At 35.5% G+C, this 16,608-nt stretch overlaps 1 protein-coding gene across 1 annotated transcript; it reads left to right on the top strand.

Annotated features, from left to right (window-relative positions):
• Nucleotides 1-5,062: 5,062 nt before the first annotated feature.
• Nucleotides 5,063-10,608, top strand: LOC113346189 (mitochondrial adenine nucleotide transporter ADNT1-like). The gene is made up of 8 exons (XM_026589762.1): nt 5,063-5,465; nt 6,197-6,245; nt 7,136-7,299; nt 8,115-8,170; nt 8,513-8,625; nt 8,756-8,869; nt 9,583-9,953; nt 10,236-10,608. The coding sequence occupies exons 1-7, from the start codon at nt 5,299-5,301 to the stop codon at nt 9,946-9,948; spliced, it is 1,029 nt and encodes a 342-aa protein (XP_026445547.1). The 5' UTR covers nt 5,063-5,298; the 3' UTR covers nt 9,949-9,953; nt 10,236-10,608.
• Nucleotides 10,609-16,608: the final 6,000 nt, after the last annotated feature.

Here is a 16,608-nt window from a genome sequence, read left to right as displayed (position 1 = left end):
ATGCTTCCATCCACTTAGATTAGTTAGAGCTATCCTTAATAGGATATGGCGAAAGAAGTGATCAGGATTCTTTCTTTTTTTTTTTGGTATCTCAGTCACTCTATTTCACCCTAGTAATGGTAAAAAGAAATAAAAAAGAAGTGATCAGGATTTTTTCGATGTTTCCATCACGAGGATATGGCGAAACTACCATGTTTTTTTATCTAACACCTGAGCTCTGTGCTTTTATGAATAGACTCTTCTAGATGATTCCATCTAATCAGATTGGTTGCTCAACTCCTACAACCAAAATGCTTCCATCCACTTAGATTGGTTATTGCTATCCTTAATAGGCATAAATTTCTAGGCTCTGGAGTTTATTTATTGCAACGAAAAGGTAACAAAAAGTTCTACTCCACCCCCAAACTTAAATCTAACATTGTCCTCAATGTTTCTAATGAAAGAACAGTACCAAAAGTATAAGTAACATGAGGAAATAGTAAAGGGAGAAGTCGAAAAGATAGTACCTGGGTGAAGTGTAACCAAAAACCTACAAAAATAATATACAACATACAAATCGCCTTGATTATCAATCAAGGATAAACAGGGTCCTCCAGAGGGACCTCCTCAACATCACCTATAGGAAAAGGCTCTAAAAAGGGCTTCAATCGCTGACCGTTAACCTTTGAAGAACTACTACCATCTGGTGTCTCAATCTCAATAGCGCCATGAGAAAAAATAGTACGGACCACAAAAGGACCGGTCCACCGAGAGCGCAACTTCCCGGGAAATAGATGCAAACGAGTGTCATACAGAAGAACTTTTTGACCTGGAGAAAATGACTTTCGTAAAATATTCTTATCATGCACAAGTTTCATTTTGTTCTTATACTCCTTAGCACTATCGTATGCATCTCTACGAATCTCGTCCAACTCATTGAGCTGGAGCTTTCTGTGAGCTCCTTCCTTGTCAAGTGAAAAGTTTAGATGCTTAATATACCAATAGGCTCTATGCTCAAACTCAACGGGCAGGTGACATGCCTTGCCAAACACTAAACGATAAGGTGATATTCCAATGGGTGTCTTAAACGCAATACGATAAGCCCATAAGGCATCAGTAAGCCTCGACGACCAGTCTTTCCTATTTGGATTAACTCTTTTCTCTAGAATACGTTTAATTTCCCTATTGGAAACCTCTACCTGACCACTAGTCTGTGGGTGATATGGGGTAGCTACTCTGTGGGTAATACCATATTGTTTCATTAAAAGAGCAAACGGTCTATTACAAAAGTGTGAACCTCCATCACTAATTATAGCTCACAGTGTACATAAACGTGTAAGAATATTCTCTTTTACCAAAGTCTCTTGAAGACCAGTTGGTGAAAGGATGATGAAATGCTGGTCTAATCATTTATTAAAATAATGCTCGTCTGAGCCTCAGGTGTTAAAACCTAATTATGACGGGATGAGGGACCGACCAAGGGATCATGAAACCGACCTTGGTTGGTCATGGGTTCTACTGACGATCGTTTTATGAAGTTACAAGTTCTTTGGAAAAGTTTTGGACCTAATACGTGCAATTGCGCAAATTAGGTCAAATTGTGAAAATACATGGGACCCGCTCATTAGAAGCCAAAGAGCCAACCTTGATCGGTCAAGGTAACATGCTCACGTCTCCAAAGTGTCTGTGTCTCAGTCCTGAGAATTTTGATATTTTCTGATGTGCGTTTGAGCAATCATTTGAGAAAATGTGAAGAACTCAGGAATTTTGCTGAAACTGAGGAAACTTCATGAGATGAAGGAAAAAAAATAATAAAATGAAGGAATCATGAAGTGTGGGACCGGTATGTCTAAGGCATGGCCGACCGGCCAATGAGCCCAGTCCCATGGCACTTTTCCTAATTTTATATTATTTTTCAGGACTTGAAGGAAATATCATGAAATTAATGAGTTTTTATGAGATGAAGGAAATAATAATAAAATAATGAGGAATCATGAGGTTTGGGACCGACCACAACTAGGGCATAGCCGACCGACTAGTAGATACGGTCCCACGACACCTTTTCGAATTTTATATTATTTCCTTGATGCGAAGCAAACACCATGAAACTGAGGAGTTTCCTTAAAACGAAGGATATTTGTTCAAATGAAGGGATTTTCATGAGATCAAGGAAAATAATAAAAATATGATAAAATATATAATTGGGAGTGGGACTGGTTGCGGCATGACTGGCCGGCCGGTGGGACCAGTCCCCAAGCGCCTTGACTAATATTTTATTAGTTATTATTTTTTTCCTATTTTGCATAGGTTCATCGTTCCTTCGTGTTTTGGAATGTTCGTTCGTGCATTCAGGTACTCGTTAGTGCATTATTGCTGAGTACACTTGCACCATTTTGGTCGGGGCTTACTCGATAGTGGCTCAGATGCCCTTACGTTGAATATTTATTACTAACCCACGGAATTCTGCTGGGAAAAACTATGAATTGAAGTAATCAAATATTATGAAGAAACCATAGAATATTTCTGAAAATCCAGTTAACGATTAAATATAAGTAATTGATGGCTCTATACTAGCAGGCATGCTGTCTAGGAGTATTAATTATTTGAGAATTGAGAGATATGAGCTTGTTGAAGCGTCATATTTCTTTTATATAGTCAGGGAAAACATTGTTGCATCCTGAAGACGTTGTTGCTCTATACTAGCAGGCAAGCTATCTAGGATCCGTCCAATCTTTTGATTCTATATAAAAGTAATTACTGAAATCGCTAAGTATTTATGAGATATATCGTTGCCTCAGCTGAGAGACTGCACATCCACATATATTATGAGAGACAGTATTCTCAGTCAGAGATTCTTGTGGCATGAGATTTCATGCTTCGATAAGAGACATGATCCTCAATACTCATCTGATTTCTGGATCAGGAGCATGTATAATTATGGTTTTACGATTTTATCCTTTGTCGAAAATCCACCATCTACATCCGCCAACCAAAAAACCCAAAACACCTGGAACGATGAACTTTTTTTTAGAAAACAATGTAACGAACCAGAAAATGGTGAAACGATCTTGAACCAAGCTCGACAAACCTAAAAAATGAAGCAGAAGGTGATCTTGATAATAAGTAAAGGGTAAATAAGGAAAACTACTTTAGTGGAACTTTTTTTCTTCTTCCAGAACGAGGCATTATAGACATCGAAGAGGAATACTTAGGATTTGGGGTAACAAGTTGGATCGGGGCCCAAGGTCTAAATTTCTAAGAACCATTTTTTGGGGACCATGGTTTTTTTGGGGGGACCATGGTTCTATTTTGGGTAAAGACATTGGAAGTAATTCTAGGTCACCCCATATCTAGTTATTTCTTTAATACCTAATCTACCCTTCTAATTAATTTTAGGTTATGATTAGTGAAATGATTTAGTTAAAAACAATTAGTGAGATTAAATTAAAAGATGGGTTTATTATTAGTTGAGTAGAATTATTGTGAGAGTAGAGTTAGAGAAGATGAAGGAGAAAAACATGAAAAATAAAAAAATTTCCAATTCACCCCCTTCGAGTATTCAAGTGATGAATCTGATTCTTCATCTCCATCCTCTCCTACTACTATATTTGTTAATATTCAAAATGTATGTTGAATTGGTAAAAACTTCCCCAAAACTGTCAATTTTTGAACTGGATTTTGAGGAGTTCGGTTACATTATATGAAGAACAAGTAACCGAACTCATCTGAAGGTGTAGTTCGGTTTTCTTGTGAGGATGAACAAGTAACCGAACTCTCCTGAAGGTGTAGTTCGGTTGCCTTGTGAGATGAACAAGTAACCGAACTAGTTTGAAGGTGTAGTTCGTTTGCTTGATCCAAACACGCAGGTTACCGAACTCCATATTAATGGAAGTTCTGACATGCAGCGTTATGTTCGGTTACTTAGAAATTTTACAATTTCTTTGCGATCGAACCGAACTCGTAGGTCATAGTTCGGTGCTTACAGTACTCAAAAGAATGGGAACAACAACAAGGTTCGGTTACATAAAAAAAATTATGTTCTAATTTTTTTAACCCTATAGTTCGGTTACTTAGAAATTTTACAATTTCTTTGCGATCGAACCGAACTCGTAGGTCATAGTTCGGTGCTTGCAGTACTCAAAAGAATGGGAATAACAACAAGGTTCGGTTACATAAAAAAATTCTTTCTAAATAATTTAACCCTACAGTTCGGTTAGATGGAAATTTTACAATTTCTTTGCGATCGAACCGAACTCGTAGGTCATAGTTCGGTGCTTACAATACTCAAAAGAATGGGAATAACAAGAAGGTTCGGTTACATAAAAAAAATTCTTTCTAAGTAATTTAACCCTACAGTTCGGTTACATAGAAATTTTACAATTTCTTTGCGATCAGACCGAACTTAGCCTTTAATAAATCAGAATTTCAAGACTTGAGTTCGGTTACTTGTAAAATTGTGTAGGTAACCGAACTCAACCTTTAAAAAAATCAGAAGTTCAAGGCTTGAGTTCGGTTACTTGTAAAATTGTATAGGTAACCGAACTCTAGAGTTCGGTTACATAATCTGAATCACATATAACCGAACTGTTCTTCGTGTTCTTCAATTCAGTGAGTTCGGTTAGGAACCTAAGGCAAATAGAAAACACGATCTAACCGAACCCAACACTGTAACTACCATTCCAAGCCTATTTTGATGATTTCTATTCAATTGAATCGATGAAAAACAAATTAAAATGAATGGGTTTGTCGAGAAATACCCGTGTATGATTTCTATTCAACTAAATCGATGGAAAACAAATTAAAATGAATGATTCCTATTTTGATGAAGACGAGTTTGAAATGAAGAAGAAGAAGAGAGGAAGAGATGGTTGAGTGGGTGTGTCAAGTTTTTTTTTTTAGATTAGGATTAATCACGGTTAGGGTTAGTATTAGGGTTAATGTTATTAGGTTAAGGGCAAATTAATAAACTTATTAAGTAGGATTATTGTTAGGACATCCCTTATCACTGTAAGATGGGTGGCCTAATAAGACCATGGTCCCCAAAAAAAAAAACCATGGTCCCCAAAAAATGATTCATTTCTAATCTCCCTTTTTCGTACTCTGAAACCCAAACCCTGCACCTAATTTTCCCCCAGTCGCAGCGAGAGACCGTTGTATCATGAAAAATGCAATGCAAATTCGTACAATTTCAAAAGTTCCATGGAGTTTTACTAAAAATACTTCCGATGAATTTCTCCGTAGAGTTTATATTTATTTTCATGGTTTATTTTCTAGATCTTTTGCCATCTCTGAAGAAACTACAATTCTTAGACTTCTCTAATGGAGCTTGAAAACGGTGATGGCCGGGATACAGTGAAGGAAACAGTTGATCTTATAAGAGGAAGAAGACGAAAAGTTAAGAAACCAGTTGGTCCTCTTCCTCCTCTTCCTCCTCCTCCTCCTAGGAGAAGAAGAAACCGGAAAGTTAGTGCTATTGCATTGGGAGTGTAAGTTCTTTCATTATTTCATTCTCTTTTAGCTAATTGCTGTAAAAGTTTGAAAACCATTCGATTCAGTAACTAGGTTTCCATCAATTTTGAGAAATTAAACCCTACAGGAGGGCTTTGAGATTTGTGTTAATTCCATGGATTGTTTTGCATTTTTTGTTGATGTGGCTTTCAATTTTTTACTGTTCAATGAGTGATCTATTTCTTGTAATGCGCTTGATTTTATTACGAAAATCTCTTCTTTCTGATTATCAAATAGAGTATAAGGAAATAAAGTGGTAATGTGATTCTTTTGATTGTTTCTGATTATCAAATAGAGTTTATTTCATTGTTAATTTTTGTAATGGACTGGGGAATGTAATTCGACTACTACTGCATTTTACAAATTCATTTCGTATTTGCATAGAATTTAAGACCAGATAATTCATGGGGTATTGCCTGATATATAAATAGAGTTACAGTATTGTTCGTATTTGATGTTCCAAAGCAAGTTAATGGTTGTATTTTGGACCATATATCTTGAAAACTTCGATGGTTGCTTTGACAAAGATCATAAATTATGATTCCCTAAAGAATTGCATTCTTTCTTTTATAAGTTTGAGTTGGATGGTCATGATTTTTGTCTTCTTTTGAATCTAAGGTATTCCGAATTTTAACTAATGAAGTTTGACAATTATTACTCGGTATGTGTGTGTTGGTCACCATATCTGTTTTGTGTCCATCTATTGCAGGTCTGCCACTGCTGTTGCTCCTTTAAGACGCTTAGAAATATTGCTTCAGGTAGTCTTCTGGATAAATTGCTACTTCTGTTTTATGTATAACCGAAATCTAATAATTGAAATTTAATCATGATTACATTCATAGTAAATGATCAATTCTCAGGACTTGAAGATAAATATATAATTGCATATATATGTGAATGAGGTACGCTTTAGAACCGTCCCCTTTGATTCACTTCAGTCGAATAATATGAAATAATCATAGAAAACTTCTAAAAGGAATTTATACACACGTGAACTACACATAACAGCACGTCTTCTTCATATTCTATTTCGTATTACAAGTGGCAAAAATGTCTGGTCAAAGGAAACGTTCTTCTGCCTTTGGTTTTTCATCAAAATAATCTCAGAAGTTACCACAGTGGACATAATAATTTTCGTAAAAAGTAATTACTAATTATCCATTTTTGTTGGCAAATAGATCCCGTGCTGTGAATTTTGATTAATTCAATACTTATGTTTGCTAATAACAATGTAAGCCATTCTAAACACACATGAAACATCTAACTGTTTGAGGAGGTTCTCATCAATTCTACTAATATATATATATATATATATATATATATATAGTTTGGAATGACGTGAGGTCTTTATTCCTGGTTTGCTTCCTTAACCATGGTACATAATTTGGTTACGGGTTAATTAGACTAAAGGACCAAAACTCAAAATGTCATTGTTTCAACGCGCATATTTTCTCGACAGGGAAAAGGACCACAATATGCAATTTTTTTTTTTTTTTCATTTTCTAAGGTTTCATTTTTCAGTTTCCAAGGTTTTCATTTTTACCAATTTTTGTTATTTCCTTAAGGGAATGTGTGTACCTTCAAAACTAGGAGGCTTTGGTTTTTAGACCGTTGGCCTAATTGTTTGTTTGGTTGCTGGAAAATGCAGGTTCAAAACTCTCAGAATATAAAATACAAGGATATAATTCAAGGCTTAAAACATATGAGGAGAACTGATGGTTTTCGAGGATTATTTAAGGGAAATGGTGCTTATACTGCACAAGTCGTGTCATTTTCAACAGTCTCCGCTGTTGTCCCTCATGCATTAGCAAGGTGATTTTTTTTTAATTGGGCTTAATATTCATTTTTGCATTTGTTAGTATTTGCTGTTCTGTATAAGCTGACTGATTTGTGATCTATTGTGATTTGACAACATTGTTGAACAATTCATTGTGCAACGGTTTGATTAATGGATTCTCATCCTGAGTTTCTGTTTTCTTTTGTTATTCTGGTTCATTTAGAAATGAGATATAACATGATGAAACTGTAAAATTTGGAATAACAACGACAAAGTATAGTTTTAGGTTATATGAATAGTTATAAGCTTTTAGCCTTTTAATCTAGCATGCATCATCAACAGCCAGCCTGACATTAACTGTTACGATGGGCCACGGGACCTTTGTGAACTTCAATGGTCTTTACAGCTTTAGAAGCAACAGGTTACTTGAGAAACCAACAGATAGCTTAGATGTTTCTGCAGAAAGCACTTCTTTTATGTATTCATAAGCCTATAGTGATTTCTTTATTTTAATCTCGGGAGCGGGTGTTAGCTAGATTAGTGGGTAATTATGTAATTAGTTTACATCTAAAACTAGTCTGCACAGGGTTTCATGTAAACTTATCCTACCTTTACAAGAAGCACAATTACATGATTTACATCTGATCAGTGGTGATTTACTAAAGCATATCAATTGTTCTTACTTCGTTCTTTTGTATGCTACTTATTGCTGAGGCTACTCATCTGATTCTAAAAAGCGCTTAACTTACTTTGGGGCATTAATTAGGATGTGCGTGCAAGTTAGGCATGTGTGTCATTTGTTTAGTCAAGTATTTTCCCCCTCCATTCAGCACATCATTTCTTGTTACAGGAGTATACGGCTTCATTGGCAGTGGCATTGGCAGCGGCAGCGGCAGCCAGGCATGGGTATGGTTATTCCATTTGTTTGTTTTTGTTTTGCATTTTGATGCTTGAATCTAAAGCTTTGTATCATCGTTGAATAAGAAGAATAGGTCAATGCACTTCAGAATTATTATTTGGATTTGAAAAGGTTAAAAGTGCATATAGAAAGGGCTCCTACTTAAGTTCCTGAAATATGTCAGGACCTGTTATTTGAAAATGTCAAATTATTCAGTTGTACTATCACTCGTAGATTATATCTGCAGATTCTAACGTAGTTGGTTGTTGGTACTTGGTAGTGAAGTAGAATGCCTTGGAGAATATATAAAGTTAAGAACTCTTTTTTTTTTCCCCATTAATCTTTTGCAGAAAATGTAAAGCCTCCTACTTTGTTGGTCCCTGTAATTCAAGCATGCACTCTGATGATTGCAATGGCAGCAGCGTATCCCATGAACATGGTGCAAGGAAGGCTTTCTGTCCAGGTACCTACTGAACATTCTTTTTGAATTTCAATTTTCCCTTTTCACTAATTTGGTAAAAATTCTGGTTTTGGCACTTGCTAGTACCATAATGAGGTGAAGATTCATGCCCTTCTACTAATTCTTTATGCAGACAGGAAAATCGCCATATCAATACAGAGGAATATATCATGCTCTATCAACAATTGCCCGAGAAGAAGGCCCACGAGCTTTATATAAAGGATGTCTTCCTTTTACCATCGGACTAGTAAGTCAACCAATGCACCTTAGACTTAATTTTCCAAGCAAATGCCATGTTGCTAATAAATTGAGGAAGCGACTGTGTCATGCGGGAAAACTCTGGTTTCCTTCCCACGCATATCTTGTTTTTTATGCTTGAAAAAGTTGTATGGTAGCATAGCCTTGCCGAGGTTCATTTTGAGGGTTTAAGTCCCTCCTTTCGCTCCTGGCTTTGTCGTACATATCACAATAATTGTATGACAACCTTCACAACAGCTTTGGAACATGTATTCTTCAAAGAAAGAAATATGAAGATGTCGGATTTTTACAAAGCATAAAAAATGTCTATCTGACCAGCCAAAACGCTTTTATTTTGACTTCTAGGAGAAGTCACTTCCCTCGCTACACTCCTTGATCTTCTTTTCTTCACTATTACTAATAGTGTTTCTAACGATCTGCTTGTCATGAATTTAGATTGTGATGATGTGCTGCGTTCAATAAGTAATAGTTCTACCCCTTTTCTTTTTTGCCAATTTAAGCCTCTTAAAGCTGTTACTAAGCTAGTGTTCATCATTATTACCAGATATGAGAATTTGAGTTGAATAAAGTTTTGTTTAGTGTTCATCATTATTACCAGTGGAATCGTGTTTGAACTTTTTGCTATCCGTAAGAGAACATTATTCCCCGATCACTCAAGCTCTTATCGAGATCTGTATTTACACTCTTATTGGTGTAAAACAGGTGGTACAGATGGGCATGAACATTGCTGTCATTGAATCTTTTCGTATAAGCACAGAAAGAGTCATGATAGGGAGGTATATAGAATTGAAGTCTAAGGGAATAAATCCTGAAGTGCATGAAGAGATGGCAGCCATAAAGAAAAAAATTCCATATTTTCAAGATTTTGCATCTGCCATAAGTCATACCTTTGCTTATCCTTTCAATGTTATTCATCGAAGAATGCAAATGGGGGGTTGGAAAAACTCTTCATCGATTGTTGCATGTGACGGTGACAACAAGGCAGCAATTGAGTTTACAGGCATGTGTGATGCATTCAAGAAAACCATTTTAAAGCACTGTACAAGGGCTTTGTTCCCAATTTACTAATGAAGGTCAGTAATTAACCCATCTGACATTATAATTTCTTGTTCTTAAAATTTGACTGAGAAGATTTACAGAATCATAATACCCAAAAGCCTAGACTTTTGCTGGTAAGAGTTTTATAACAGGCTGAGTTTTGCAAATACGATATGCATGCATGGTAATAATCCTAATATCCCCCTTTGCGTATTGCTGCTACCAGGGAGGGCAGAAGAGGATTTTTTTTGTAGGCAGGCAGACTTTTTGTTGTGTGGAGATCTTGTCTATATAACAATACTTATTTTAATGTTCAGGTACTCCCAATTTCAATAGTTGGATCTGTGGTACACCGGGGGCTGATGGAAGGTCTTGGAGTTGAGGTAAATATCAACAAACCATAAAGTGAGAGAGAGACACATGAGGTTGTCAGAATTTTAGAGCTATTATTATTCAATTGATTTATTAAGGTTAGTTGTTGAGGAAGTAAAAAAACTCTTCATCCTCTGCTGGTAAGCAGAAATCTATCATTTGACCGGAAATACAGGGAAAATGTTCAAGCTGATGGCATTTTTTAGTGTAACAAGTACTAAGGTAAAATTACCATGAAGAATTCTTGTCTGAAGTTAGTGTTTTGAGCCATGTTTAGTAATCCTCTGCTCTCAATACTTTCGAATAACTTTTCCTTCATTTTATCTGTCAAAATTTTTGGTGCTTTTGAAAATGAAACATGAATGGACTGGAGACAGAAAAGTTGAGTTTCAGATTCAGATGACTTTATCACTTATTTACTATAGCGAAACCGGCCTAGCTTTTGATTCTTTAATTACCTGTATTCACAATAATTGTGAAAAACCAAAACAATAGGACCTTTGATGGTATTGACGACCTAGCTGGCTAAAAGTGTATTACCATCGAGAGATTCATCTGGTAGTTTTGAATGATGTCTTGCATTCCACCTCCTGGACGCTCACTGCCATTGAAATTTAAAATGAAGATTTTTTTTAATGGTCTGTTGATTTCCACAAGAAAGCCGGCTTTCCTTATTGCTAGAAAAAGAAACATAACCTAAAGCAATTACACCAGGAAACAGTGTGGCACTATAGTGCCCGTCGTACAAATGTACACTAGCTAGAACTATTCTCTGTATAACAAACCTTGCTTCAAAAAAAAAAAAAAAAACTCCTTTGACTAGGAAAAAAGAAATGCTAAAAAATTGGAAAGATTGAACAACCATGGAGTGTTTGTGTGGCTTAACCTATACTGATTTGTTCAAAATTTTAAGTAATATCAACTCTTGGGAATGAGATCGTGAGCAGTGTTAGTGCTTGTCAGTGCTACTCAAGTCTGATCGAGACAATGACTTCTGAAATATCCGGTCAATGACTATCACTAAAATGTGATTACCTCCAAATGTAAGCAAAAATGAACAGGTCAGAGATCATACAACCCAAAAAAGGATACACTGAATTCGTGGATCATACAACCCAAAAAAGGATCAAGAAACAGTCATGCATTTATCTCTGGGTCAGAGAAGGCTTTTACAGCCATTCATGCAGGAGCAAAGGCGGTAGAAAGAACTCTAAATTGGTTAGAAAAAAATCTTCTATCAAGTGTTACAATTGTCTTAGATTGCAAAATATTGGTGGATTCTATCAATTTATCCGGTGAGATTATTTCTTGGGTTACTGAGAATGTCTTTGAAGATATTATGCAAAGTCTAAAAAAACTTCCTCAGGCAAAGATCAGATATATAAGTAGAGATCATAATATAACGGCGGACTCAATAGCAAAAGAAGCGAGGATTAGATGACTCCAACACAAGACTAGTTGTATTCACCAAAAAGTCAACAAAGAAAGCATAATCTCAAATATTTTTACAAAAAATGAAATTGTAACATTATTGTACAATATTGCTTAGTCTTAATATAATTTCGTTTTCCATAAGGAAAAAGGAAAAATAAAATAAAAAATACACTGAGAAATGGAAATGGAAATGGTCTTCCAAACATTTGATCATTTCAAACAATGTCTGAATTTTGTCGCCCATTTTTCAGGGGCTTTTCGGCATCCAAATGGTCGATTAACAGACATGCTATCCAGATTCCAGAGGAAATGTCATAAACAGTATCTACATTTAATTAATTAATTATAAGCTACGTATGTTAATCACAAGTTCAACTTTGACTACCACATCGGAAAGAACGCGGATTTGACTAGTCAAGAATCGGTGATTATAAGAATATAATACTATGTTTTTGTTAATTCCATCTCTTATTCCTCCAAAATTCAAGCGTTTTCTTTGAAACCAAAATCAACGAATTTACTAGATATACAATGTGAGCTGTAAATCGGAGTGCATTAGTAGAAAAAACTGATCTGACGATATTAAGATTAGTGTTTTTTGCGCCGTTTTGATCATTGACTTTCTTTCTACATTTTGTTTTAAGAATCAGTAGCCAGATATAGATTAGTACTAACAACTACACTCTTATTTTCTTCCCTAAGGAGACAAAGACCTTTTTTTTTTGTTGTGAATCGTTCTACAATCAATTTAGGAATAAGTAACATGTTTTAAAACATTAGTGATAAATAGACGAGAAACCAGACTCCATACAAACGGAGATACACACTAGAGTGGCCTCCTGCTCGTCTCGAGGGGCGTGGTATCCTAACGAAATTTGTTAAGAGTTGGTTTTTACTGTGTTTGCTGTTTGTCAGTCTGTTTAGAACTGTTGTGTTGGAATATATGACACATATATTAGCTACCAAGTGATCGAGGTGGTCAGTTAACTTACGTGCATTTGACGGATATATGAAGAAGATATTTTACAAGACCAAGTCATGTAGAAGATCATTTAATCTAGCTGGTAAATCTTGTATGCTAGCTGGATAAGTTTAAGTTACCTAGTCAAAACAGTTTGTTAGTCTAGGTTTCCCGTTTTTTCAATCCTATAAATAGGATTCATCTTGTAAGTGTAAGTTATCCCAGAATTATCTATCTGGAGATCAATATAATCCACCCTACGGGGTTCTATCAGTGGATGTAGGCGTTAGTGCCGAACCACTTTAAACACTGTCTTCTTTATTTGTGTTTGATCTTTGTGCTTAATCGATGATCCGTCTCGATACCCATAATTTATTATGGTATCAGAGCAGGGAGATCCGCTCATATGTTTCCGCTATCTATCTTTTTGATTATCAGATTTATTTTCTCATAGTTTATGGGTATCACATTACTTTTTGGTGTTGTCTTATTCACATTACTGTACAATTCATCAACATATGCTTTTGAGTCTATGCAGTATTACACATATCCCTTTTGGGTTTCAATGGAACTATGGAAGACCATGCACAAATACAGTTTTGGAACTTCCATTTTTCAGTCTTTCAACGCCAGCAAAAGGACTCCATCTTCGAAATTCTTGCCAAAGTCCACAAAGATGTTGCATTACTACTGACTATTCTTGTTCTTTTACTTGGTCAAGAACAGTAGATCTAAATCCGAGTATCTCAAAACTTTAGAAAATAATCCCATAATATTTTGCTTGAGTGTCGCAATTTACGCAACGTTTTAGTCTGTGACTATGCTAAACCTTTGGATGTCGTTATCTCTAAAGTCAATCAATCAAGCAGATTGTTTTCCCATCGATATATCAGTCTTTGTCGATGGCATAAGTTTTTTTTTTTTTTCAGTCTAATTTAAATACTTGGATCACAATCCTTGTCCAGGTTAAGTTATCTATAACTATTCTTCTGTATTATTTTGATACAGTTACATCCATTATCAATCATGTAGCAAATCATAAATTCTCTTTTTCTTCTTTTATGAGAATTTATTTCCGAAAATATCTCTGATTTTCGAGAATTAACTGCCATATATATGGTAGCCTCTTTCCTTCGTTTGGTAATCTATTTTACATTAAATATTTTCTCTAGTTTTTTGAAAATATACTAGTATGATCTTTCCGATCTCATATCCAACACCAGTTTTCATTCACGAAAACTCTCAGAGACAGATATCCATCTGTGGACAATTCTCTTTGTCTTATCAAGCCAAGCCAATATTCATACTATTTGCTGCGCAAACTTGGTTCATTTTCTGAACTTCATTGATCTCTCATCATCATGAGTTCCTTCTCATATTTTTATGACTATGGATATCGATAATAGTTTCATGACTTTGTGCAGAAGATGATAGTTTCATGACTTCGTTTTTTTTACAGATCAGTTTCTTATCTATTGTCTGACTTGATCAAATTTCTCGTCAAGGCTAAATTAGCTTTTTAGAAACTCATTTACTATTTCTATATCATCATTGGTTTTCCAAATTCAGGCAACTATTTGACGATCTCTCAATAATTTTATGAAGCATGCAAATGCTTATATGCGTTATCAATAGGTTTAGCTAAGCAAACCTAATCATCATCCTATATCTTCGGACGATGTTTATCTTTCCGTCTGCAATTTTTTTCTTCTTCATAAAAACAGATACAAAAGATCTTTTGTTGGGTTATCAACAACAGTGGTATTGCCGTTTCTCAAGTACTCACTAACACCATGGAGTTTAAGTTATCTGGATATATACTCACGGCATGAAGACCGTAAAAATGATGAAAAGAAGATAATGAAGATCATTTTGCAGTCATCTTCTTCCACAACAGTTCAAGTTGGACACTCCAATTCTTTACGTGTTCAACTTGAGGAGGTATTAGAATATACCACAAGGTCATGTGGATTAAAAAAAAAACAAAGATAAGAAGAACCGAGGCAACACCAGCATTCAAAGATCGTTCTTAGAAGACCAACATTCCATATATCGTCTAAAGTTTTGAAGATCATTTGCTGCTCCTATTACATGGTTCATCAAAGTTCAAGTCGGTGGTGGTTAATAATTCGACGATTAATGAATGAAGATTCCATGCCATGATCGAAGTAGTTATACAAAGTTTAGTTTCCAAGGTTTCTTTTCAAGATACTGTCCAAGTTGCACACTTCGATTCTCTCAGTGTCCAACTTGAGGGGGGGTGTTGGAATATATGACACATATATTACCTACCAAGTGATCGAGGTGGTCAGTTAACTTACGTGCATTTGACGGATATATGAAGAAGATATTTTACAAGACCAAGTCATGTAGAAGATCATTTAATCTAGCTGGTAAATCTTGTATGCTAGCTGGATAAGTTTAAGTTACCTAGTCAAAACAGTTTGTTAGTCTAGGTTTCCCGTTTCTTCAATCCTATGAATAGGATTCATCTTGTAAGTGTAAGTTATCCCAGAATTATCTATCTGGAGATCAATATAATCCACCCTACGGGGTTCTATCAGTGGATGTAGGCGTTAGTGCCGAACCACTTTAAACACTGTCTTCTTTATTTGTATTTGATCTTTGTGCTTAATCGATGATCCGTCTCGATACCCATAATTTATTATGTTGTGCACTGACCAAGTTATTGGATATTGATGTCTGCTACACGGATAAATGTAATACTATTTTCACAGTTTTCTAGTTGAAATTAGCTGATTGAAAAGAGACAAAATACAGTTGTAAAATTGATGGACTTTATATTTTGCTTCTCAAAACGGGAAAATATGTATAATCGGTGCGCAGCTCCTCGAGACATGGGAAATAGAGATGATAATTTCTTAGTAGCAACTTACAATACTTTAACAGATCAAATCAAAGAATTTGATTGATCATGTAGGGGATTACTATTAATAAACACATCTAAGAAAACCTCAACACAGGATTTTGTTAGTAAAGTCATGTTCGTTGTTCAACTTTGCATTTTTAATGTATACTGCCTTATCCACAAATAATTGAGTTTATCAATCCGGCATGCAAGTGACGTTACGTATATACTGAATGTGTGCAAGCAAGCTAGCCAGCCAGCTGAATAAGCAAGTTATGCATCTATATCGAGTTGAGATCATGATCACCGTTTTTACGTAGATAGATAACAACCAAAATTATACATGTTAGACCGGGTGTTGATGACGTATAGTGATGCTGATGCGCAATCTTGGAGCCGGCCGGCATAAGCTGGGGGGAGGAGTTTGCTCCTTGCTTGTGATCGAGATGCTAGTGTGGTATACTCCGATATGAATCCAATTTCCCAAACGGCCAAACCCTCTTACCAGGCTACTACTGAGTACCGACTATTTGATCGTACAAAAGGGAGTATAGAATAGAGTATACAAAAATGTTAAAGTCGGCGGGTATTCAACTCAAAAGCAATTGATAACGAATGGATTATAGCGATGTGGGATTATTTATAAAGTCCACGGATATCCAACTTAAAATCAATTGACAATAAATGAAACGGCCATTCCATATTATATTTAAGTTAATTAAGCGGATTATACCAATGCGGGACTATTTGTCATTTCACAAAAAAAAACTTTGCATTAGCCTTTATGAGACTACAACAATGATCAATACTGAGTGAACTCAAATGAATCTAAAATTTTCCCACTAACAATATCTAGTTTATGATCAGCGTACGTAAAATTTTCCAAAGATGAAACCTTCTACTAGTGTTCATTTGGTGAAAATTTAACGAACCTATGGATATCATTGTCAAACTCTTTGGTGAAAATTTAACGAATCTATGGATATCATTGTCAAACTCTGTATCCAATTGGCTACTTTCAACAAAGTTACTTAGTAAAACCACTCTGAACATA

The sequence above is a fragment of the Papaver somniferum genome, unplaced genomic scaffold (assembly GCF_003573695.1).
Source record: "Papaver somniferum cultivar HN1 unplaced genomic scaffold, ASM357369v1 unplaced-scaffold_98, whole genome shotgun sequence".
In the NCBI taxonomy this organism is placed as follows: domain Eukaryota; kingdom Viridiplantae; phylum Streptophyta; class Magnoliopsida; order Ranunculales; family Papaveraceae; genus Papaver; species Papaver somniferum.
The sequence above is the reverse complement of the archived record's forward strand: the minus strand, read 5'-3'. Positions and strand labels throughout refer to the sequence as shown.

Coding starts and splice junctions, on each gene's coding strand:
- LOC113346189 (XM_026589762.1), top strand. CDS start 5,299: ATGGAGCTTGAAAACGGTGATGGCCGGGATACAGTGAAGGAAACAGTT. Junction 5,466..6,196: donor AGTGCTATTGCATTGGGAGT/GTAAGTTCTTTC, acceptor CATCTATTGCAG/GTCTGCCACTGCTGTTGCTC. Junction 8,870..9,582: donor TTCCTTTTACCATCGGACTA/GTAAGTCAACCA, acceptor GGTGTAAAACAG/GTGGTACAGATGGGCATGAA.